Source organism: Magallana gigas, chromosome 2 (genome assembly GCF_963853765.1).
Source record: "Magallana gigas chromosome 2, xbMagGiga1.1, whole genome shotgun sequence".
NCBI lineage: Eukaryota > Metazoa > Mollusca > Bivalvia > Ostreida > Ostreidae > Magallana > Magallana gigas.
In genome coordinates, this window is record NC_088854.1 from 47,510,169 (window position 1) to 47,536,918 (window position 26,750).

Below are 26,750 nucleotides of genomic sequence, written 5' to 3' on the forward strand. Positions count from 1 at the left end.
GTATTATATTGAGAACAACGCGCAATGTACTTCATAATTTAAATTTGTGTGAATAATTGTCGCTATGAATTTTAAAACGGTGGGGTGGGTTAGCAGGGTAAATGTATTAAATTTTGATCAAAATTTGTTATTGTAAGTTGGGGGAAAAGGTGATGAATACTAGGTGAATTTAGCTTAAAGACACATAGGCATCGGAACCGGAAGGGCTGGGGGGGGGGGCCTAGCCCCTTCCCCACTTTTTTTGCAAAGATAGACCTAACCATTAGGTACATAGCATCATAGGGGGTTCAGCCCCTCCCCCCCCCCCCCCCCACTTTTTATCGCAGTAAAGAAAATTGTTCTTAAATTTTTAAATGTGGGAATATTGAGAAGTTGGAGTCATAGCTATACTATTGCCTCCCCCCCGTATTTTGCATCTGACGCCACTGAAGACATTAAACTTTGATATATCAGCTACAATATTTGTATTACAAAGTTATATATATTTTTTAAAGAAGGTATTTTTTATTTAGCCATAGAAAAAGGCTTTAGATTTATGTATTATATTAACCTGTTAATTTTTGTAGTCTAATAAGTGTTTACAAGTAAAAAAAAACTATAACTATGCAGATGATTTGATATTCATCAAGAGGCACTATGGATAATAAAAAAAAAAGGAAAAAAATTTTACTAGGTTCTACCGAGATTTGAACTCGGATCGCTGGATTCAGAGTCCAGAGTGCTAACCATTACACCATAGAACCTTGCTTGAATGGAGGAGGATTAAAATACACCAGTCTGATAAAATAGTATTTATTTTCTACGATGACAATATTGAAGGACATTATACGATAAATAACAATAAACACTCTTTTTGGAGGCAAAATAACATCAATTATCAAGATAGACAAACGGTGGAAGACACCCAAGAAGTTATGTTTATTGACCTTGTTTGACTTGCATACGTAATAATGTAAATAATGGTTTTGACCAATCAAAATCCCTAAAATTTGGGGAACTCCACTTTCCGCAAAATAGAGGGAGACGATTAGCGCCACTGCTAAAATTATACCTGACAATTTACAGGTGTGACATCTGCGTACCTACGACCAGAGACTCTGTGAGTACATCTTTAATATTTTAATATCTTGATCAACATATGCTACGAAATGATAACAACTGTAGACTTTTTCGTTCTTTCTGTCTGAGGCTAATCGAGGCTCTGACTCAGAATCTTTCGATCATCGCGGAAGAGGTGGGAGGGTCCTTTAAATATTCAGAGTATTTGTTTGTTTAGTCATATCAGATTAAGTCCATTTGACCATAACCAAAACAAGAAATCCAACTTTCGATTTATAGCAAACTAACCTTTGACCTGAAAACTTATAGATATTATACCTGCACATATGCATATATAAAATGTCAACGCATTGCAGGATGCACAATGTGACAGTCAGAAAATAAATATATGGAGATACACACAGCTTAACAGGTAGAAACAATTAACGAAATCAACTTTATTTTTCCATATGTTTTCTTTGCGTATTTACAATTAATCTTATATAATTATTCAAGGAGAAAGAAAATATTTTACAACTGCTGCAGGCCATCCTCACAAACTTCTGTCCTTAGGCTAGTTATTTGCAGCTTGTTTTTCTAGACATGATATTAGTTTTATCACTATAATTTCATATCCCCACAAATTTATGCTTGATAAACAAACCCAACCACTTAACAAACTGGTCTAAGACAAACCCTGGGGATGTCACTGGCCTGCAATGTCTGAAGTGTCAAAAGCCTCCATCCAGCCCGAGTTCAGACAGACTGCAAAAAACTGACTTTGAATGTGCATGTGAAGGTGCATTGACACCCTGCTTTGTGTGTAAGTTTTATTGATTTTCTTTTTAAAATGTTTTATCGGTATATAGTTTGTAAGTTAGACCTGCATGTGCGTGTTACCTAAGAAAGTCTCCCAAAAAACCCCCAAACTTGTTGTGCTTGAGTAATGAAGCATAGAGTTACATGTTGGTTGATATTTGGGACGCAAGTGAGAACACAACGTACTAGGTGTATCAATACATGTACCTAGTTTACTAATGAAGACAAAGCTTCATTGTTTTTAGCTTTTTAGATGCGAAGTGTCTTATTTACAGGTTAGAGATTAAGTCATTCATCTTTATTTGTCTAAATTGGCAATGAATTTGATGATCAGTCATAATTAATGATGAGAAAGAGAGAGAGAGAGAGAGAAAGAGAGAAAGAGATATTTCTTTTATAACTGTCTTCACTAAATCACCTTCAGCAATGACTTTAGTACAATGGAAGGTCCTTTTTCAGGGTAGTAAGGTCATGCAAACACAAGGTCGTTTTAACACAAAACGTAAAAGTATTCGGTTGTAAATTATCTTGAGAAATCTGGTTTCAGTACAGGTTATTTAAAACAGCCTATCAGGTAATAATGGATCTGTGTTTGTGTTGAAAGTATTTGCATCACTATGATGAATATGAACAACTGAAAAACAAATACTGGTATTATGTGGCCTCAGAGATGTTTTAATGTATTTGAAAAAAACATTTTTAAGACCTTGCAGTGTCTCTTAGTTGTGTTGGAATTGTGTAGGATCTGATGCAGTGTAAACAGTTTACAAGTGATGCAAAATCAACTGTGATTCATATTGAAAGGCGTTTACAATTTCCAGACAACGGAGGCATCATAAGATTAACAAATTTTACTTGACCAAGTTATCCCCCTTTTGGATGCAGTGTTTTGTTGAGAATTACCTCCCTTTATTGTGACTCGCAGGGAAAAACATTGGACACTTAGTGTCAATAGCTGTGTAGTGATATATGATGCAATATAGATTACAGTTTTATGACCAACACTATGTGAATCATCTTGGGCCTATGTTAGGGAGAAAGAGACCGGCCTAATATAACTCAGGTAAACATCAGTCCAGGCCTGCTAAGTCTGTACTAGTCGTTACTCAGGGGATTTAGGCTCGTGTGTTTCCTCCCTTTGCAGGTGCTTGTGAGCCGACAGGACGCGGGGCTAAGTGTCATCGGATGTGTGTTTCCTGTGTGTTGTGTAGGCTTGATTTGGGATTATTGTGAAGTTATCCGGAGATATATCTGAGGCCTTCAAAGAGGAAAATATATATATGTTTTAAGGAAGCAAACTTGCCGAGAATATGATAATTGTGTTTTGGGGGAGATTTTATTTGCATTGAATGGGAGTAGTCTATGATTTCTTTCTGTCAGTGTTTTAAGACCCGATATCTGAAGTACATGGTTGAAGTACCCCGGGATGAACCCTGATGATGTAGATTTCTGTTTACAATGTTTGTTAGTGTTTGTGTACAGAGAGACTGTCACTTTTCAGTTTAGCTTGAGTTTTGTGCAAAGTGTAAAATTGTTTTTCTGTTTGACGGATTTAATTAACTTGCTGACCATGGATGCTATGCTGAAATCTCTTTACTTTGATCTCAAACAGGTAAGACAAAAAAACCAACAACATGACATTTATCCAAGATGTATGTATTTATTCACGAGGGTGGACCCAATATATATTTCTTTTTGCAAAAACAAAGTAATGTTTTGAAATAAGTCATAAAGGATGTAATTTGAAGCATTCTGCTTACAATGCAAATGTACTGTGGCCATTGATCTTCATCTAATGAACAGGAGGTGAATTCACCGGTTTTTACTTTTACTATTGCAACATAATGCAAATTGATGTCTTAACTGGGCATTTAGAAATCTTTTTTTTTTTATTTAAAACGTATCTGAATTAATATCTCCCTGTCTATAATTTTGCAATAACCAAATCCTCCCTCAGACCTCTGACACGGCAAATTGTACACTTAAAACTGTTCCTTGTTCAAATGTTAGCAAGTACTAACACTAAGTGATCTAGCTGTCACACATGTGGGTCAGATTCTACCACTCGAAAGGAGTCATTTTCAAAATTTCAGTTTTGAAGGGGACGATTTTACAGAATTAGTTGCTGTCTACTAAACTAGCTGTTAAGTGACCTTTAACCATGAAAGCATTAGTACCTAAGGAGAAGATGTTCCCATATCTAAACTATATCTTAATTGAGGCAAATTTTATGTGTCGGACGGGTACAAATGCTGGTTAGGGTCCTTTTGTAAGTGACCTGTAAACTATTTTATTGTTGTGGACCTCACAATTATATACAAGGGCTCCATCTATATATTAGGGACAATGGGTAGATAAAAACTGGGTTCACCTGTAAAGGTAAAAATAGCCCCCCAAGATCATGCATACATGAGACGTCATTGAAAATCGTTGCACAATACAGTGTTATAAAACTGATTGTCGTGAGAATTTCTTTTGAAAAGGTGGAATGTATGCAAAGAATCACTATTTTTAGCATTTAAAAAACAATTTCTGCTTGTCATCTGGTATCGTAATGTCATCATAGTTTGATGCATGAATCAGGTGATACTACAAGGATGTCCTGAATGTCTCATATAACAATCTCCATCCCATGATTTTTACCAAACTGAAATTCTATCATGTCTTTTTATAAATATGATGACTAATAGGTGAAGACATAATAAATAACCACTCATTGATTTTATTGGGTGGGGAGTGGGGAGGGGGTGTCCATTACAAAACTTTAAAAACCTGAGGATTGGATTATTTTTGTGTGTAGCAATAATTGGATTACCTGAGGGTTCACTACACGAATGAATCACATTCATGCGTGCTGTTGACACAGTACAGCACAGACATACGTACTTGATTGCATGACCGGAGGATGAGGACCCTCAAGAAGAATGTAACATTGAATTTTTAACCAGCTCAATAGAAGGATGTCTTCTTCCGCTGTCGTCGTCGTATACTGGGGGGATATGTCTCATCTCTGTTAAACCGTCAAAATTCACAGAATTTTTCCCCCACTTGTAAAATTATTAAATAATCATTGATTTACTAAAGTGTGGGGAAGGGGGGGGGGGTGCAGTATATGTAGGTTTTATTTTTTGTAACAGCTAGTACCGCACTGTATACTGGTATACAGATTGTAGCATAAGTATGCATTAGTAAATGATGGTCTGTGTTCACTGAAGCATGAATAGCTATGACGAGGTTCAGACATAGCACAAGTAAACAGGTCCTTATATGTCTGGATCGCTCTTGTCAGAATTATTTGCCTGGTAACAAAAACCCACATATATCATGGTCGACAGAACTATCTCTCTGTGACCTGGGCAGATATTTCTGATGGTCAGCAAAATTATGCTTGATAACAAACTGTCATCCTGTTTTTTAATTCACTTGAAATCGTTAAAATTAAGTTACTGTATCTTGTTCTGTTTCATGGAAATTGAAAAATAAAACCGACACGTAGGGATTGGTTTTGTAGTAATTAATGTCTGGTTTACACTTCCCAAAAATATGCCAACAACTAGAATAAAATAAAAGTGTCAACTATTGTTCTCATAATTTTTTGAAACCACCACATGTTATAAATCATCTGGGAAAAATCACACAAATGCAATATAACATTAAAGGTTTTTTGTCTGCGATTCCAACATGTGCTAGACTCGGTCAATTATGGTTCATTAAAACTGAAAAGCTTAACCCCAGACGTACTAACTCGTACCAGTGAGTTTCCTATTCCAATTCTGTGACAACTGCCTCACTAAGAGATGGGCACCAAAATTATTTGTGCATCCTGTGTTGTACCATTTATAAGAATGATATGGAACCCTCTCTGCAAAAGTTGTATTGTGTGTGAAAATTTATAGGTGCACTTTTCCCATGCAAGAGATTCATGACTACCGGTTAATGTTTGGCTACCTAATATCCTATGTATGAAGAGCATTTGATTATAGTCCTGGTAAATATGTTTGCTGTACATTTGATATAAATGATTCATTGATTATTGTCTAATTCATCATCCAGAAAACCCATACATGTAATAGCAATAAGTTCCACATGAGCATTTAGTATTCCAAATCAACTTTTTTCAAATTACATTTTATTTTCCATTTGGGCTGTGAATTGTTTACATTTATGATCGATCATGCTCTTGTTTTTTTTACAGTGTTTACATTCTTGCTATTATTTATAAGTAACTTGTTTACAAACCTTCTAGTTAAATGTACACAATCACTACTAAAGAATTTGCATGTTTTCAACTCTATCCATTTTTTTGCGTTTTTAACATGGATGACAATGTATTGAAGGCTAATTTTGCATGCTTCGCTATTTGCATATAATTGGATGGATTTGACTAAGTTGTACAGGACCTGTCATTACCTGAGGGCTTACAAAGGTATACATTGTCTCTGTTGTTATTTGTACATCGAAGGAATTGGTCAATGGCAGGCAGATTGACAATGATCGGAACTTTTATTTCTCTCTATCACCAGGCCATCTACTGACTGTCTATCAGGCCATCTACTGACTGTCTGTTAGATCCCTCTGTACAGGATCAGACCATGACGGAAAATCAATCTCTTAACTTTAAATCTCCTCGTTTTTTACTCTAATTCATGATCTCTTGATAGCCTGAAATGACTCTCCTGGATCCTGACAAGTTACAGTAGACTTAGCAATATACCAAATCATTGCCAAATGGATGATCTTTTCACAGTTGGAGCCTTGTTATGTACATGTTCCCCCCAAAAAACCGCTGCTTGAGACGATGCAAGAAGACCGAAGCTGTTTGTTACTTATGGTGCTAGGTGCCGCAGGGCTTGGTGTGTATCACGTCGGAAGAGCCGTATAGCTGTGGTCTGTGGCAGTGGACCATCCTAATAATGATTCAGCGCTGTCTCATTGATTGATGCACGTCTCTAAAAAAATCTTATCTAATTACATAATATAATACACAGGTAATTCTGCACCGAATGTGCGAAAAATATGATGATATTTTCTCATCAATTATGCAACACTTGTGTTAGGTACTAGTGTTTTATAGGACACTTCATATGGGGGACACCTGCAAAGACTATAACCAAATTATATGCCCAATCAATTGACCATAATCAGTCATCTATTAGTCAAGCTAGGAGCACTCATGCATGAAATGTCCGTTTTGGGGCTAAACTTTCATGCATGGTTTATTCCACATTGAAGACCTGACCAGGTGAGAGAGTAAGATGTATGTGTAGCTTATTCATTTATGTAAAGGATATAAGTTCATTCACGGAGCAAGTTGATACCCCATTGCTTTATCTAGATTGCGATATATGTAAGAGTAGATGTCTGACCTTTAAAATAGACAATTTTTTCTCCCTTAAATATGTGATGACACTAGGGCATTGAACATCACAATTTTTAAATAAGAGGTTGTTTTTCTTCTTCTTCAAAACCGGTATTAACAACTCGGTGTGTCATAATGCTAATTTTGCAAATGTTGTAAAATCCAGATGAATAATACAGAAGATGCTTTGACGTAAGTCCCTTGATATTTTTTCCTCAATGACTGGAAAAAGCTCAGCAATCTTGCACTTTTAGATTAATTAATTACAGGTTAACAGCTAATAACAGGAGATACCTTATCGGTTTGCTTTTAAGCGAGGTTTTGAATTGTAACCAAATCAAAAATAGGCCCTATTACAATATGTACCATCTGCAGTTGTATGTTGTTTCTTAACTTGGGTACATTCTAGAGCAAATCAGGTTGCCCTTGTTTTCCGTAATGATTTCAAATGAACTTCGAGAAATTATTGAGAGACTTGATGTCAGTAGCTGATGCACTAAAAAAGCACTTTTATCATAACTCTGTTTGAATCACGGAAGATTATTTGAGCAGAAGATGAGAAATCAATTCTCTATCAAACACACAAACACAAGCCTGGATCTCGGTGAATAATGCCTGATTTCCTGGGTGTGTCAATCCGTCATGATACCTCCAGCTTCTATCTCATTAGTTGTGCTCGACTATCTATACATGAGCTCTGTATAGGTCGAGGGGGGAGGGGGGTGATTTTTAACATATTTTGAATCAGACAGCTAGCTAAAATTGATGTACATGTTTTGCTACATTGCTTTATATTACATATCTTTAGAAAGGAGAGGAAACAGTTCAGCGGATATTTGTTTTAAGAATTATTTGAATCAACCTTTACAGAGTTGACATAAATTTTTAAATGTGTTGTTCTTCTGTCAAACCCTTTAAATTATCTGGAAATCTTATTTTTGCATTGAAGTCATGTTTTTAATTTATGGCATGAAATATTCTGCCCTTACCAATGTTGAAAGCTGCCCCAAAATGATTCTAAGGCATAAACAAATATCCATATCAGTCACTTGAGTATTTAGGGTGTGGTATTAAGATCCCGACAGTGCCATGGGAAGTAGGTCATGCAGGGAAAATCCTGTAGGAGTTCAGGTATGTTGTACCTGTCTGCCCAGGTAAAACTCTGATAGAGGTAAATCTGTTTACCTGAACCAAGTTCTGCTATGTGTTATGTGTACTTTGCACAATAAAACACAAAATAAAATCAACGCAGATTCATCTTGTGAATTTGGATTAATTTTTATCATTAAGGACATAATTATAAAGAGAATGAGGTAGGTGAAAACTTTGCAGTTGCATTCAAAAAGGTTAAAACTTTGAGAGTGAATGGTCATTGTTTGGTGATATCTTGCTTGTATATTTATGTAATTATGTAAAAGCTGTAATTTTTCGGTGGAATACCTGTGTAAATGTACACACGTACAGGTGACAGATCATCTGGACACCTTGGCATTCCTGTGTAATGATGCAGAACACACCTATATATACAAACTCAGTGCAATCATCCTGTATCTATTTTATCTAATGATCGAACTTTGCAAACATATTCCGCAGTTGTTTTTCCTTTTTTAATCACAAATATGTGCCCTAGCTATAGATTAAAAACTACAAATGTTTCCTAGTTATCTGAAATACTGATACACTTGAACACTAGTTTCATATATTTTAAACCAAACTGGGTCAGTGAAAGGGAAGAAGATTGTTTATCAATTTAGCTTTTCATAATTATGTTGTCCTAATTTGAATGAACGGAAATGATCATTAGTGGGTTTTTTTAATAACTCACACAAAAAGCATTCAACTTTGTCGATAAAAAACCTATCCTTTTAGTAGAAAGATCTAGGATATCAAAATGGAAAATGTATAAAATATTTCTGATTAAAAATTCATTTGACAATGAGATCAGACTCTGAATCAAAGTGTTGTTTTGACAACACTCTGATCAACAAATCAAATAATAAAGTCACATGAAAAACCGTCATGAGAGCACCCTACGAACAGATGATTATGAGCATGTTCAATTACATGTTTCCCATCAGGTTTAGATGAAGTAGAAAGGAGGGCTGTGTGTGCGACAAGAATGGGTCCTTGTTCATTTACGGAGACTCCTCAAAATGGGATAGAGGATTTACTATCCCATCAGTAGAAAACTCTAGTATTCATGAACAGAGATTTCTTTTTGCCTAAACCTTATTTAATTGTCTTCAAGATGCACTATTTAAGGAATTTCTTGGAATGTTTTCCAATTGGAGACTGTATAATTGCATTGCAATTTGAATGGCTAGCCCTAACTTTTCAAGAGCTTCTTAAGGAAATTCTTGAATCTCTTATGAGCAGCACTGAGTCAACAAATCAAACAACTGTAAAAACTCGAGTCTCTTTGGGTGCTCTACCTGTAACACAGTCTCTAGAATGTTTTAAGCCATCTCCTTCTTCAGTGCACTGAGCAAATCCAACATCCTTGAAGATCTTTCCAATAACGACCATGAACATAAAGTTGATTTTTCATGACATGCAATAGTAGAATCTGTACTAAGTTTATTTGAGAGTACAACTGGCCGACGTCTTTGGGAAACCGTTTATTAGTAGATTGGAAACCAGCTGCAGTAATTAATAAAGTGTTATTTTCACTTTCTACAACATGCTTTTTCTCAATTATTACCTCAACTGGAGATTATTACCGATAAAACTCTAGAAATGGTCTGTCTACTATGATAATTTATGGGTGTTCACTATGGAAATGTTATCTTTTATATGTTCCAAGTTTGGAGGAGGAACACTCTCCACTATGACCCATAACTAAACCAGGGAATATTCTAGGGCACTTTTCTCTAGGCAGATTTTTTATATGGAAATTCCATTGCAACCCTAAAGATGCACCCTCTTATACTCCCTCTACATTTGCTGTTTGTTAGGGACTCAGTATGTGCACTTTTCTGAACAGTCCAGGAGATGCACTTTCCTTTTAATGATTAACCTGTAGTGATGCACTCTCCACTACATCCCATTAATGGGCACTGCTTATTATAAAGACTGTGTAATCTTCACTACAGTCTCAGAATATTCACTTTCCTCTACAACCAGTACAGAATTCTTATTATATGACTTGGTGGAGAACACTTTTAATACTTTATACCAGCCTTTTAGTTTTAACTCTTTACGTGGATATGATAAGTCTTTTGGAAGGCTCTCCCTTAGAATACAATTAGCTCTCTCTCTCTCTCTCTCTCTCTCTCTCTCTCTCTCTCTCTCTCAATTTGCTGTATTGAACTCCACAAGAACCTCAAGAGATAGCTTTACAATCCCTGGTATTTACAAGAAAGGCACTCTCGTTCAAGGTGTATTGTTTATCACCCTGCTGGAATGTGATATCATGGTTGTAGACATTGAAAATGACATGGTAACAACCTTGTTAAATTCAAAGAAGGATCAAGCTCGGCTGTGTTATATACAAGGACACAACAGACATGACATAATGTTTCTGGGAATAAGGAAATTACATAGGGTCTTGAACCTCTAGTAATAAAATAATCAATATACTAGTTCATGTATAATGATTACAATATACATGTACGAATGTATTGCATGTACCTTAGTCATGAATAAACTTACAAAATGTTCATAAAAAATCATAAAAAATAAATTTTAAAGTTCTTTTTGACAACTTGCACAGATTTGTAAAGCATTTAATATAGTAGTTTTATAGACATTTTGGGTGATGCTTATTTCGTAAGTCATCAGTATTGCTCGAGTCAGCTTAAAATTTCATCAATACTTCTTTATATAATTCAGCATTTCATAAGTCATCAAAACTTCGTTAGCAAGCATTTCATAAGTGAATAGGCACCAGTACTTCTTGAGCCAGGATTTTTTTTTTAAGTCACTACATGTAATACTGCATGAGCCAGCTTAGTATAAGTCAAAAATACATCTGCTTGAGTCAGAATTTTTTTTAGCATTTTATAAGTCACTAACATGTAGTACTCCTTGAGAATAAGCATTTTATAAGTAATCAGTACTGCTTGAGCCAGCATTATATAAGTTACACACATCAGTACTCCTTGAGCCCAAGCAATTTATAACTCATTAAGTACTGCTAGATCTGGCATTTTTTGAATCATCAGTATATGTACTGCTTTAGCATGAAATTTTTTAGTCATCAGTACACCTTGAGGTTTTAACCTTGACCTGTCATTGAGAAAAGATGTTAATATTCACATAAATGTGATATGAGACATTTTACTCTCTGTTGGTTCAACCTTGGTGTGAGATTTTTTTTCTACCTTTAAATTATTTTCCTGTAATCTTAAAAGGGGAAAATGGAAATTACCCTTGAGAGTGATGCATGAAGGACAAACCGAATCATGGCCAGTTTTGAGAGTCTTCTAATAATCTAAATTTCTTTTCGGGACTCCACATTTCTATGACTATTGATCCCTTCAGTATTGAAAATATAAATCTGTAAGCAATTTGTTATGGTATATTTTCAGTATTTATGCAATTATCTCGGAAATGGGTGTAGAATTTTATTGCAACTTAACTGAATACTGCCATGCAGTTCTTTTATTTCCATGGCTATTTTCAAGGGCTATTAACAATGGTTAGGAGATGGGATTTTTAAAAGGCTGAATTCCTTTATTTGTTTGCTTTGATGTTATTGGGGTCAGTGCATACCTTGTGAACATCTTTATCACACTATAATACTTGATCAAATATTTGTATTCTTACAACCTGTAGTATAGAAGCTAGGATGAATGAACTGTATGTGGATGTGTGTGTGTGTAGAAAGTAGTTCGATTCAGAGTTCATTAAAATGTTATTACTGGACTCTAGCTTTAAAAAGAAACTAACATAATTTTAAAAAAATGCTAATTTAAATCCCTAAACCCTGCACTTGTCACATGATATAACAAATACAATTGTATATTTATTCATTTTGATTCATAGAACAAAATCAGAGATGCACTAAAGCTGCATCAATTGAAGTCTGATGCTAGCAATTTACAAATCAAATTCATGCACTATAATCTGTCAGGGGCAATGATGTGTTCAAGTTTTATTCCCTCTCTTTTCAACCCGAATAACTCTTGTTACTTGCGTAAACTGTAAAAAAAGATAATGACAACCAATGGAATATTTCTAGATGATGGTGGACGTATTACCAACAGAGGTTGCGGATTTGAGTTCGCTGCGTTCGTACCCCGAATCTGACAGCGATGACATCATCAATGACATCTATTTATCCAGCAGTGAGGATATGGATATATGCGGCATGGACAAACTGGTATGTTCATATTTGGATAATTTGACAAATTTTTTTTTTTTTAATTCATATAGAAATTTGTGAGACAGAATCAACCTCTGTGAGAGATCGCATGAAACAGAACAGGATAAATCCTCCACTTTAATACCCCCCCCCCCCCATCTCCCACTGTGTAGTTTATACTAGCGGCCGTCTTGATTACTGTAAGCATTAGATATACTGTTTATTCAATTATGAAATTTTGAATATTGGTGCAAACTTGCGGGGCTTTAAGGTAGTCACCCAGTGCATTCTGATATTGTTGCCACTGTTTCTGTCAGCGGTGGGAAAACAGTTTGCCTTCTGTCATGTTCTGTATGCTTGAATGCACACTGGAGTTTCATGAATAAAGCCAGATACGGTACATGCCAGACAGGCGAAATTGCCTTGCAGGTGTATCCGGAGAACTAGGACAGCAAAAGGGAGATAACTTCAACACCAAGTTGATAAAAAAACATCTGTGCACTTATCCTACTCTGTCATTTTATTTTTTAACCATTTAAATAAATAGAATGAATGAAAATCATTCCAATAATTTATACATTTATTATTCATGCAAACTGTTGCAAACAGTTAGTCAGTATCTTGAAATTTACAGTTACCTTAAATTTACATGAACAATTCGGATTATTTTAAAAGTTAATGTTTCTATTGAAAATGTTATACTGTGATATGGTCTAGCCCAAATGCATTATAATTTATAATGAGGGTCAGATAGGAATGTTTTTTTATAGTTCACTAGCCCCCCCCCCCCCCTCCCCCACCCCCCCCCCCCCCCCCCCCCCTCTTAATTAATATGATTATTAATATCCACCCAAATTGTGAATTTTTGTTCTTAACATTTCACTTCTTCGTCATCTGTAGAACTGTGGCATAATATAAGAAAATCTTTAAAAATGAAAAATTAACTAACATGTCAAGAATGCGTAATTACAGTCTTTTTACATATGATTTCAAATGGAATACATGTATCATAAAACTTAACTAGGTCGCTGGGCGCACTTGATTTGTTTACACTGTTGTACACCTGGTGTAGATGATTTACACCTTATAAAAAGCGAAATTTGGTGTAGTGTATATTTTCAATATGGATGCCAAAGTAGTAACGGTTGCCGAGGAGTTCTGTTTGTTGGACATTTTCTCTCTTTTTAATAGCTCTTGAAAAAAATAATTTTTGTAATCCATTGCTACCCTTGCCAGTTTTCAGGTACATGCAAAGTACAGTATGTGTTTGTTTCTTTTAAATAGGCTATAATATATTAAAAAGTTGTTAATAAATTTATTTAGGAGAGACCCAATGCTCAGCAAAAGAGTAAAGTTATTGTAGTGCACAAAAAAAAAAAAAAAAATAAAAAGAAGTAAATTTACCGCTACTTTCTGAAAAGTATAATCTGGTAAAATTACTAAAGCGCTAGTGCATTCATATGCATTGAAAAATAAAAGCATATAAAACTATCTTTTTGCACTTCTTAATACACTATACTTGTATCTGTCGACTTTTGCTGACAAAACACAATTTCTTGATATACAGGGGCGTAGCTAAGGCTTCCTTATTGTGGAAGCAAACTAAGGCAGGGGATTTGGGGGCCGCCTTGAGCCCCCCCCCCCCCCCCAATGGGTACAGAGCGAAGCCATGGTGGGGGGCCAGGACGCCCGGAAGCTGGCGAGTTTTCGGCATTTCAAACACTTAATTTGGAGTATCCAGAAAAAGAAGTTTCATCAAAATACCCCCAATTTTTAATGTGTAAAATGCTTACTTCATCATCATAATATTAACGATAAAGAAAAAAAAGTAGTGCCTTATTTATAATGTAATTAATTTAATCAATTTATTCTATATCTAAAAAGTCTTGTGCTTTCTCTCCTAATGGTCTATAACATTTTTGTCTACATAAATACTCATATATTTAAACTTTAAGATTCCGTTATTTCTATCTCGATAATCTATTCATAATCATTGTCACGATCACTCAGGCTATAGAATTGCATGCAAATAATAAAAGAATATAACAGAAGAGCAATTTTTTTTTATTTATTGAAAAAGAAAGGCAAGTCGTCTATGCTATTTCTCAGCAAATTCTGAGATAACAGCGGCTTAGTTTAATTTTTACTCCTAAAAGAAAGTTTTCATTAATCAGCATTATTTAAATTTAATTTTTATTCTTTTAATTTATTTCTTTTTTCTTTTCTGAAAATGATATGGAAGCACTTGCGTACTTGCGTACGCCTAGCTACGCGCCTGATATATATATAAAAAAATACAATATGAATTTATTTTTCTTATGCTTTGAACACTTTCATATTACACACGCAATATGTGCTACAATTACGCTAGCTATCAACTCTAGCATATTTCATGTGCTGACAAAAGAAGTTATGCAGATTTCTCAGCTTACCATTTTGCCGCTATATTGAAATTAAGAGTGTAATTTCCAACACATGCCCTGCACAAAGTGGAGACGGTGTACACCTAAAGTGTGCACTTTTGCACTTGATTAGAGAAAAAGTGTACACTGGTTGTAAGGTTTAGACAAATCAAGCGTGCCCAGTGATAAATAGGGTGGGATCCATATGCCAGGAAAAAGAGTATTGATCGACCTAAAATCTGAAAACATAGTAAATGTATCTGTATATGTTTACAATAGTACATTTGTACATGTTTATTCACCAATCAAAGGCTTTCAGGGGGGCATATGCATTTTAAACAATAATGAAATAATTGGAAAGAATTTTGAGATCGACATTAGTTTTGTCAACTGTAAATGTATGTAAAATGATTCATACATGTAGTTAATACAATAAATATATGTGTTACAATACATGTGTATATAAACATATATGTACCATATGAATATGTTTTAGAGTTGTAATTTATATAGAACTTGGCATTATATTTGGATAATGCAAAGACCTCATTCAATTTAAAGCAAAAGAATATTTTGGAACTGTTTGGAACTTTCACAAATTTTTATTGCTAGGATATTCTTTTGTTATAAACATCCTTAATTGTGTTAAAATTAAAACCGTGGAAAGTTTCTTGAAAATCTCTATTAAGGTCCCAGAAATCTGATAAAATATGATACATCTGAACAACAGGTGTAAGAAAAAATACAGGCGTAAAACATATTTGTTACTCTCAAATAACGCCATTGTTATTCTTTTTTCAATTTCAAGTTTGGTGGTAAAAATTCCAGAACAAACCATTGTGTCTTATCAATATTAAATTATTTACGATATTTTAAATCCATATTTTGCGTTTTCTTTCAATAAGAAGTGAATTAATTTTACACTTCTATTAGCTGTAACAAGATCACTGTAGGGGAAAAAGAGATTTCCATGCATGCATGGATTTGTTTGATTCAGTTTTATGTACAGTTGAACTTCAATATGATTGACACTGATATCTCGAAAATACAATGGATATGTTGAAGTGATTTGTAAGTCCCAACCCCTTATATTTTAAGTATTTCATGCTCAATATCTCGAATACTCAGATATCTCAAAGTTTTTTAACAGTCCCATCTAGTTCGAGATAATGAGGTTTGACTGTATATATAATTGATTTATTACTTATATAGACAAATATTTTTTTACCCTGATTTTTTATCCTTGACTTTTCAGGACGAAGGTCCCTCGGTGATCGTGGTAGCTGAGCCAGGAAGCCCATCAGACTTGATCAGTGTGAGACTTCATGCTCTAGCTGACGATTATAGCTGTGATGAACCGCCAATCGACCAATGTGCCAAATTCTACCAGGAATGTCGGGAAGATATAGTCGCCAATGAATGCCTGTTCTCCGATTCCTCTGACAGTATGGACACGGATGAAGAAGAGTTCATAATTCCACGAAGGAAGCGAAAGAAGCATGTCCGGTGGAAGTCAAATATTTCAGGTTGGTTTTTTTATAGTAAAATTTTGTCTTATAATTTGTTTGGCATGCATATTAATAACTCAAAGATGTATGATATTATAAAAAGGACAAGCATTCTTTTTTATGGACTGTGTAGTTTTCATAGGCATTGGAACCTGGGGGGGGGGGGGGGCTAGGGGGGTTTAGCCCCCCCCCCCCCCTTTTTTTGCAAAGTTAGACCTAACCATTAGGCACATAGCATCATAGAGGGTTCAGCCCCCAACATTTTGTCACAGCAAACATAATTGTTCCTAAATTTACCTTTAAAAGATTGAAATATTGAGACGTTGGAGTGATAGGTATACTATACTAGCCCACCCCCCCCCCCCCCCACCCCCACCCCCCAGGATAATTTCATGATTTTGGGGGAAAAAATTTCCTTGGTAAGTAAGAATTTTTTTTGGAACTATAGGTATACCCCCCACCCCACCACCCCCCACGGATTAGGATTTTCATGATTTTGGGAATTAGGTTTTTTATTTTTTGCTTGTCAAGATTTCTGAGGATTGGTCTAGCCCCCACCAACTTTCAATTTGCTTCCGTCGCCACTGGGTTTTTTTAAATATATATAGCCATGGGTTTGATATTTTAAGTCTGCATACTTCATGGAGGAAACTACTTGAATCTAAATGTGACAAGTGGCCACTTGATTCAAGTGTACAATGAAAGACAACTCTAGATATAGTCGGGTCAAACGGAAGTCATTACGTTGCGATACATTCTGGGACATAAATATTTTCATTATAAATCATTTGTAGATTTGAGGGAAAAGGTTACAAATTTTCTTCTCAAAAAGAAAAAGGAAAAAAGGAAAACATTACATTGTTTAAATAAAAGATTAAGACAACATCCTTTAATATACATGTATAGATCAATTGATGAAAAAAGGTCAATATAACAAAGAAAAAACACATTTTATTGTGTTATTGTCTCTTCATTGACTTTTTGGCGTATTATGAAAATCTTACAACGAAGTCAAAACTTAATTGACGTCTAAATAACAGTTCTGTGAATGCGGAAATGTTGTGTATTCTGATCAATATGCACTAAGCGCACCTGTAGTGGCTTGTGGCTAAAATCACTCCGCGCTCAACGTGTTCTGACAAAAACACAAACACAAAAAATCGTGTTTACATTTTTGTGCCGTTATAAATGATCAAAATGATTAAAATCGTCATGGATGGTAAATTTCAGGGACTGACATGAAGTAAACTTCAGTATTTGTGGTTATTAAAAACGAAACTTGAAGGATTATATTTTTCTCCAACTTTATTTCCGGCATGTTCACCTTCATTCGCGTGTAGAATTATTGGTACCCTATCTAAAAATGGCAGCAAGTTCCACAAAGAGCAACCTTGATCTTTTGATCCTAGCAGGTAAATATGGAGGCTTTATTGTATATAGAAAGATCCTGGGCTTATTATGTAAATCATAAGAAACTTTTAAGAGGTTTCATTCATTCGATGCAATATTTTACGAGTTGTTACCTACGCAACCAGGAAGTGGAGATAAAATTTCACAGTAGCCCCGCTTCCGGGGTATATCATGGTATATCATATAAACATATTATATGATACTATCGTAATATTGAATTTGTTTTGTTAACTCGACCGTAAGCAGAAGAAATCCGTTGTTTCTTTCAATGTTATTGGTGGTGGAAACAGTCAGCTGTTTTCTTCGACGTGTTGAAACAACACACGTGGTGTAGTATAATACACATACATGTAACAAAGATGTTGAAAATATATTTAAAACATTAATGCTACAATTTCTGAAGTTGAAATCCTCTTCAATGACATTTTGGACATCAACAGAAGCAGATTTCAGAATCACTTATTTAAAAAATTGAACAAGAAAATAAATTCTGTTTACTTTATATAACAATTGTTTACCTGCCAATACCTGGTACATAAAAGTTGTTCAAATGCATTTGATTTTGATTACTGGCCTTCATACGAGAAACATGAACGTGGGTGAAATTCAGCATATTAATATGATAAAGTTATATGCCATCAAATTAAAGTAAAACTCCATATTGATGCAAGCTGTACATAATTTTCATTTTGATGTATCATTGCAGCATATTCATTGAATCAAATTTTAAAGTGACTTTTATAAACAAGAACCTTTGGCTGTATAAAACTTGAGATTTAGAATATTTGTATTAAGAATCAACACTCTCTAAAATTTTCTTTATATTTGCTGAAATTTTGACTGCATGACTGTTTAAAGAATAAAGATAATGATCAAAGTCAAACCTCCTTCATTTATAGATTTAATTTCGGTGGTGAGGGTTATTGATTGTATGTTGTATTTTAAAACAACATGCTGTAACAAATGTTTGTCTCTTGATTTAATGTCCGAATTCATAAATTTCTATTACTGTATGACTTAGTCTAGTTACTTCTTCGATGAACAGGTAAACAAATCGAAGATATAAGTATTTTTATGGGGTGATTGATTTCTGTTAATTTGGCCTGAAATTGATTGTTTAAAAGCTCGAAGTGTCTATACCTTTTCTTTTAATAATGGCCAGGAAAAAATTAGACAATGCAATTGCAAGAATGTTGTATTTGTCTGCATGTAATGGGGAATGCATGCGAAGACAACTTTCACTTTCTTTAATGTCTTTAATCAGGGACGTATATACGTCCCTGCTTTAATTAAGTTTTCTACGTAGTAAATCGTTACCCCAATAGAGTACTGCCACCTCTTGAACTGTCTTCTGTTGTGGAAGCCATCTTTTGGTGGGATGTATGAAGCATGGATATCTTTCGCTGGCGGAGATACATTTGATGGCCATGGTTTACTAGTACTAGTACAATCATCAGCTACTGGCCCTTCAGTCTGTTTTAACTCCATCTTGCCAACCCCTGCTACATCAGTACAATATGTAGCTAATGGAAGGTTTGATTTTTTATCAGACTGCTGTAGAGCATATATCTTTCATTTTCACTGGAAACCAATTTGTGTATTTATTATTACAGTATTTAAAAATACAGACTTTAAAGATGTCTGAATTAGCAGCAAGTGAATATTTTGTATACCTTGTGACTCCTCTGTCTTTCTGTAAACAAACAGTAGATGAATCCTTCTTAATTAAATCATGGATATTATAAATTAAGCAAACTTATTTTCAAAAAAGAGAGCTACCTCCTATTGTTTAAATCAGGACTCATTCTTATCTAAATTAAAATAAAAAAACCTTCGGGTTCTCCACATATGATGGCAGCCCTCCATGGTTAAATTTGTGTACCAGTACCCCATGGTTAAATGATCGATTGGCATCATGGTTAAAATCAGAAGCCACCATCACTGATTAGAAGATTGTATAGAAATGAAGCCCACTCTCCAATAAATTAAGTAGTTAATTAAAGTGACAACTTGGAATATCGTTTCTCATGCAAATGAAATTCTTGTAAGTACAGGAATACTATAGACCTGTGTTATTAAATGGTTTTATTTTATATGACTTTGTGTTCTTTTAAGTGCTGAAGTGGCTTCCATTGCTTAATACCATGCATATATGTACCGTATATAAGAATAAGTTCCTGCCCTTTAAAAAAAAGGACTGCAATATTTGGACCTTATGTATATGTTTCTAAAGATAAGTAAAGATAAACAATTTTGGAAAACAATAATACATCACAATATATGCTATTTGAAGCATGTAGTAGTTTCGGCTGAATATAAACTTAATCCATGAATTGATGCTGACAGTTGGTGCAACATGCCAATCATTTCTTTATTAAAGGGAATACTTTGTTTCTGTACTATTTAAGAACAACTTTACAATTTTAGTGCCTCTAAACTTTAACATGTGCTTATGGCATGGAATCCCAATCCGCATCCAAATAAACATGTGCTTATAACCAGGCTAGCTCATTTTTAAACTGAATTGTCCCCATTGCATCGGCATTTACTTCACTTAAATTATTTCTGCAGCGACCCTGAGACCCACGCAAAAAACATAAAGAAATTTGCTAAATGAAATCTAAGCATAGTTGTAGATAAATCATTTTCTTCCTAAAATATTCCGCTTGTTAAATGTATTATGGTCATAGTTTTTTGGTAAGTAACACGTATTATGCCATTTTTATTAATATTAGATATTTTTATTTTTTTTTTTGGCTTCATAATTTAGAGAACTCTAGAACTGTTACAATTTAAAATGCCAACATTCAAATTAAAACTAAGAGTTGCCATGGTATGAGCTACCAAAAAAAGCTTTAATCATTTAATATCAAGATGTTGGGTTTTTTTTTGCATACCAAGGGACACACGGCTAGCTTTTGAAAGTAAAACCTTGCTGCTTCACCACATAACTCACTTGTATTTTATTTCTATTTTTAATTAACCAATGCTCTGTAATCTAATAAAGATCTCATCAGGAGACTTGTTTGACTAATTTGATGCAGCGAGCAGACTGTAGCACAGAGGCAGAGCTGTTCTATTGATCCGCAGACTCCCCTGTCATTGCTTCATCGATTCTATTGACCAACAGATAGAAATTTTACTTCCTTGTTGTCCGCTCTGGCTTCTGATTGGCCGATTCTGGGCTGCTGGCCTCCAATCACTGCACAGCATCAGTCAGTGCATTGGAGAGTGTTATTATTATCTGGTATAGGATGCTGAGTGCACTGGTACATTTTGGATGTTTCTAATAATTTTGTCAAAAGAAACAATTTAGGTGAGTATATATATTCCATAGCTGTTTTGATTTGGTGAAATTTTTTTCTTCTTCCCCCAAGAAATCATTCTACAATTGAATTGCTAGCACTTGCTTGGCTTAATTGCACAAATTTTGAAATGCTTACAATAGGCGACATTTAAAGAATAGATGGGGAGTTGTAGTGAAGATGAAATCATTCCAATCAAAATCAGGAGATATTTATTTAAGTGTTAACTTAGTCTAAATTATTGAAACTAATTAAGAACTTTGAAGTAATCAGGAAACCTATCTTCTGTTTCCTACACTTTTTATAATTAACTCATTCTTGATTAATAGGTCTACATTTAGCCAAAAGGATTTCTACAGAAAGGTAGAATGTTCTGTATGCTCCTTTTAACAGAGATCTTAAAAATCAGTGTTTTTTGTCTGAATATATAGCACAGATGAAAGAAAGGTTGCAGATATCCTGTAGTTTGAAATGTTAAGTTTGATTTTTATTTTCTCCTCTTTTTTTTGGGGGGGGGGGGGGGGGGGGGAGATAAAATTTTATCCATCCTTAATTTGTATACTCATTTAAGGATGGCAAACCCAATTCATTTAATCTACCGGTACAATAGATTTTTTATTAAAATTTTTATATAATGATATGTTAATCAGTTAATGGTGAGTAAAAATCAATAAGAAAATTACATGATCATCGACTTACTTATTTCACTGGGGACGTTTCAAAATTTGGGTACAAAAATCCTCAGATATAATAGAAAGTAATGCGAATTTTCTGGGGTGTGGTATAAAAATTGATATTTTAAAAATTCTGCAATAAAGTTTTTACTCTAATTAGAATGCAATATTTAAAAGTCAATTAGCTTACCGATGAACAGAAAAAAAGTATAGGTCATCGACCTAAATTCTTTGAGGGGTTGTGTGAAAGTTCACTGCATGGTTCGATCATTTTTCTTCAGAAATATCATTTTAAAAAGGTCATAATTAATTATTGCCTGATGTTACATTAACTGTTATATATATAAATATAAATATTGTTAGGTTAATGTATGAATTCAATAACTACCTAATTGTAAGACTATAAACTGCCTTTTTGGCATTTTAGGATTTATAAACTGTGGAAATATAACAGAATTGTTGCAAACAGAGGAAGTTCAAACTAATTTTTTATTCTTAATTTTTCTCCACTAAAAATAGTTTGGCATGACAAATTATGTTTAGTAGATAAAAAATTTAATTATCTTCTCTTATTCTGATATACAGGGTTGTCTCTAAAAATTGAAGTAGAAGGGAGAAATAAAAAAGTAGAAGGGGTTCTGGGGGTCTAGCTTATAGCTAGATTGTGTTTGAAATGCAATAATAGCCGGGTAATTACGTCACTTTAGGCGGGGAAATTCCCTGCCTCCCAGGTCTTAGAGACAACCCTGGATATACGTAATTACGACAGTCATATTCATGCATAGCATATGCGTGGATTTCTGCGCAGAAGTGCAAAATCTTGAATTGGGTCTGTCGTCCTTAAGTGATAATGATTCTCACTAATCTAAGTTACGAAATTGAAATAAATACCATGTCAGCATGCCTTGTGGGGCAAAATTTGACAGAAATTCCATATTTCATCCTTATAATGGAATATTGGACAATTCATCCATGCAGTCAGAGTTATCTTTCTTTAATCAGGAAATAGTTGCTAAGTGGCCTTGAATTAGGTGGTTGACTTGTTGGTGCAAATGATACTAAAATGAAGGAATCTTTTTATACGGAAGAAAGCTAGCTATTTTGCTTAACTTATAGATGACATTTTTAGGTAATTTTGTCAAAGCAGTTATTTACCTTTTTGTGTATAACGTTATTTTTTTAAATGTTTTCTCCAATTATAAATGCTATCGTACCAAATTTATGGGCAAATTTGATCTTTTACAGATATTTTCAGAAAAAAAAGGGAAAAAAATCTTTTTCACTCCCTCTATTAATTAAAACCTGTTATTTTTGACAACTCTTTTAAAATGTTTTTCTGTGCAGCAGACTTAATTAACGGTTATTTGATAATATAAACTAAGTAACAAGATATTTATATACTAGAAATTAGTACCTAATCTATGTTGTGTCAAAAACTTGATTTCCATTCCTCTATCTCCTTTACCTTTACCTTTCTATTTTTTAAATTTTAAAATAATGCAGCAACTGGTCTCAAATCTTTCAATTTTTATTTATTATTGCATGGACAGAAAAAAAAAAAATTTCATCATGCATTTACAAAATCTCTCTTTGAAAAATAAAAAAAAATAAAAATGTTTGCACAAAGGATTGTGTTGTGTCAGTGGTTACCGTTCTTGATCATTTACCGGGTATGTAAGAGTTAATTCTCTTTGATCGATAAAATTACTCTTTGGATGACATGTTCTTGCTGTAATTTAGAGTTGGCTATTTTTCTGTTTGCAGTTCACTTGGTCTGTAATTGTTTTGTTTTTTTTAGATATGGAAAAAAAAAGAACTTTCGTTAATCATTAGTATATTGAGGTACCATAGGTATTTTCTGCTTGGTTATGGTAATCTGTTAAAATGAAATGGTGACACAATTTAGATTTATTGGTCATCTACAGTCTGACTTTTGATTTTTATGATTGTGAATTTTTTTTAATGCAATTTAAATCTCCTTATGTTATTGATGTACTGGCTGTCACAAACATTGAAGGTATCTGATCATATGAGCTGGTGCTTCTATATTGATAACTATTGGATAGTATTAGACATCTGAACTGTAGATCATAAAATTAAATGTGTAGTTGTCAAGGATTTTTTTTGAAATATTAGATACACTGCAATAATAATTTTAAAAAACTTTTAAAAAAATTTTTTTCTAATTATATTTTTTAAACCCAAAATTGCTGTTTTCTCTGTCTTTCTAAATTTGTACTCAATCTTGAATACTGTATTTTATTTATAGAATATTCTGACTCATGCTGAATTAAGAAAATTTTCCCAAAGGTTTTGAGGAACCAAAATTCAATATTGGGTTTTCATATAGAAAAGTTAGCAGAAATGCTGCTTGCATTTTTAGAGTTACCTCTCTTAGTCTGACATGTTCTGTTGAGACAATTAGCACAACTTGGAAAAAACCTTTTGAGTTTAGTAATAATCAAGATGCTATCACTGTCCTTAAAGTAAAAAAAAATCAATACCCTGGTATGTAGAATCTCAGTAATGTTCCCAAAAGATCTCATTTTGAAAAAGATCAGGTTTAATGAAAGTTCATTTCATGGAAAAATTGTCTGCATTGGAAGGTTGCCTTGACAACACGGCTGTCATTGTCTCAGCAGAAAACTTATGGTTTTAAGATCTCATCGGTGCTTTGTCGCATAGCAACAGGTCCTTTCACTTTAATGTGAAAAATAAGCATTTTGGAAAGAAAAAAATGTAAAGAAAAAATGGTACAAGGAATCCCTGCAGATTTTAATGTCTGACATTTTAAGATTTAGATCTCTGTTAAAACTTATATTTATCATTAATTTATCATAAATCTTTATATTTTTGTAGCACATGTAGGTTGACTAATCTTGTTCAATGTCATTAACCTGGAAAATTAGCTGTTTATACTTGATTTCAATTTATACCTTCTCCGTATATGGGATTTTGTGTGTCACTTTTGTTCACACTATAGAGAGGATGTTGCCACATTTGAAGTCGAGCAATTCAAAAAAATTCTGTTATTTACTCTGTAAATGTAGGACATGTAGCTTAAGGGATTTCAAACTGATTCCCTTAAAGTTCATATTGTAAATTTGTCATCCATCTTAAGCCTATTTGATACGAGGAATACCATTTTTGATTCTATTATATTCATAAAAACATGATAGATGGAGTCACAACTGTGTGTCGGATCTAGAGTCAAGGCCTCTGATGATTTTTTTTTATCTATTTTAAGGTGGCTTGGTACTGATTTAAAAACAGAATGATCAATAGCATTGTATAGTTGCAAAGCATCGTCGGGCCATTCCCAGAAAATGACATTGTGTAAGGGTTTTTTTTTTAATGGTTGCCATAGAATCAGTGGGCAGTTTTGGGTTTTCTGACTTGTGCGACATTTGTGTGTTTTGGGTTATGTATTGTAGGTCACTGATCTATGGTTATCTGTCTGTTTAGCTTCCTCTAACCTTATATATACAACACACTGACTGCAGACCCTACAATCTTGTCTTCTCAACCTGTAAATTGATTAATGAATGTATTGTTGAAAATAAATTGAATGTAGGTGTGATACTCAATGACAAATAATCTACATTTGAAGTGAAATGTATGATAAAATTCTGGCTGTAAAAATGCAATAAGACATGTTAAACTGGAAGATTTAACAGAAATTCACATGACGTGCAGATCTTTGAATTTTTGATAGCTTTTTTGTCAAAAGAAGTTGTTTAAGCATTGATATTATCATGAAATGAGAGTCTTTTAACTAATCTGTAACGATAAAGAAACTTGCTCGGGGTTGTATTTACTTGTCTTTGAAATGCGTAAATGAATAGTTCAAAGTTTCAATTATTTTCTTAGATGTTTTAATCTGGCCTATATGTTGCAAAGTTTTATTTTAATTACAGGCAATCTTGATGATGTCAGAGAACAGATAGTGTAATATCTGAGCTACAAATTTAAAACAGAATTTTTTTGCTGTCACTGAAATTAAGGCATGTGCAATTTATTTTCCTGTTACATCACAGAAGATGATGAAACAAGCAGTCTTATTGTGAACTTTTGGTCTTAACCTGTCACCTAAAGGGTTGTATGTTGTGGGGGGGGGGGGGGGGGACTGAAAATTAGAGACAGCTAGTACCCGTGTTTATGTGGGAAGCAGACACCATTATCACACAGTCAGCAGCTTCGGTCAGACATAGCACACATACATCTGTTTAATGAATGGAAAACTCCGAAGCAGTGGTGTAATTAATTTGTGATTGTGGCAGTATAGCTATGCCAAGTTTGATGAAAGTCTGTTGAGAATTATACATATTGCTGTCAAACATAATTTGTTGACCGAAAAATAAGTCTGCCTTACATTACCAGTAGCACACTCCCTTTGAACCAAAAATATTATAAAAAGAATTTTATGGGTTTTTTTCACATGATTTTATTTGTACATGTTCATAATTTAAGTACATGTTTTATGTTATTTATTTTTCTTCTTTTTTTTTTTTTTGCCTGCAAAGTATCCAGTTAGATCATGCAGCATCTAGGCATTAATATGTTGCTGCTGTGCAGCATCGTCATTTTTTTAATTCTGAAAATAATCAGCCGATTGTGTATCAAAAAGCAAACTGTCATCAGAGGTCCCGCAGATTGAAATAAGCAAAGTTCGTCTAATAGTTTTGGGTGTAATCTTTAGATATTTAGTGCTACAGAAAAGATTGCATTTTGTTATTGGTTATTTCTTTATTCTCGAAGCCGTAAGTTTGAAATCAATGATGAAAAAATACACTAGTGAAAAAAATTAACTTTTAATACAATCTATTTCATTTTTCATGATTGTGTAGAAAGTCTTAATGAAGCCATGATAAAATTGTCTATCCAAGGACGCAATCAGAAAAAAAATGTTGATTTGTTCAAAAAAGCTTTT

General features: G+C 33.9%; 1 protein-coding gene and 1 non-coding gene across 4 annotated transcripts in view; one reads left to right on the top strand and one right to left on the bottom strand.

Annotated features, from left to right (window-relative positions):
• Positions 1–671: 671 nt before the first annotated feature.
• Trnaq-cug (transfer RNA glutamine (anticodon CUG)) lies at positions 672–743 on the bottom strand. The gene has a single exon. It is a non-coding gene; the product is annotated as a tRNA-Gln (tRNA).
• A 2,231-nt stretch (positions 744–2,974) lies between these two features.
• Positions 2,975–26,750, top strand: part of LOC105320960 (uncharacterized) — a 41,707-nt gene continuing 17,931 nt past the window's right edge. The window contains exons 1-3 of one of the 3 annotated variants that reach the window (XM_011419107.4): positions 2,975–3,469; positions 12,399–12,539; positions 16,179–16,449. In XM_011419107.4, the coding sequence (XP_011417409.3) occupies positions 3,284–3,469; positions 12,399–12,539; positions 16,179–16,449 (598 nt within the window). In that variant the 5' untranslated portion in view covers positions 2,975–3,283. Of the gene's footprint in view, positions 3,470–8,290; positions 8,348–8,388; positions 8,530–12,398; positions 12,540–16,178; positions 16,450–26,750 lie in introns of those variants that run through there. The other 2 variants (XM_011419108.4, XM_011419109.4) reach the window with 2 other exon arrangements.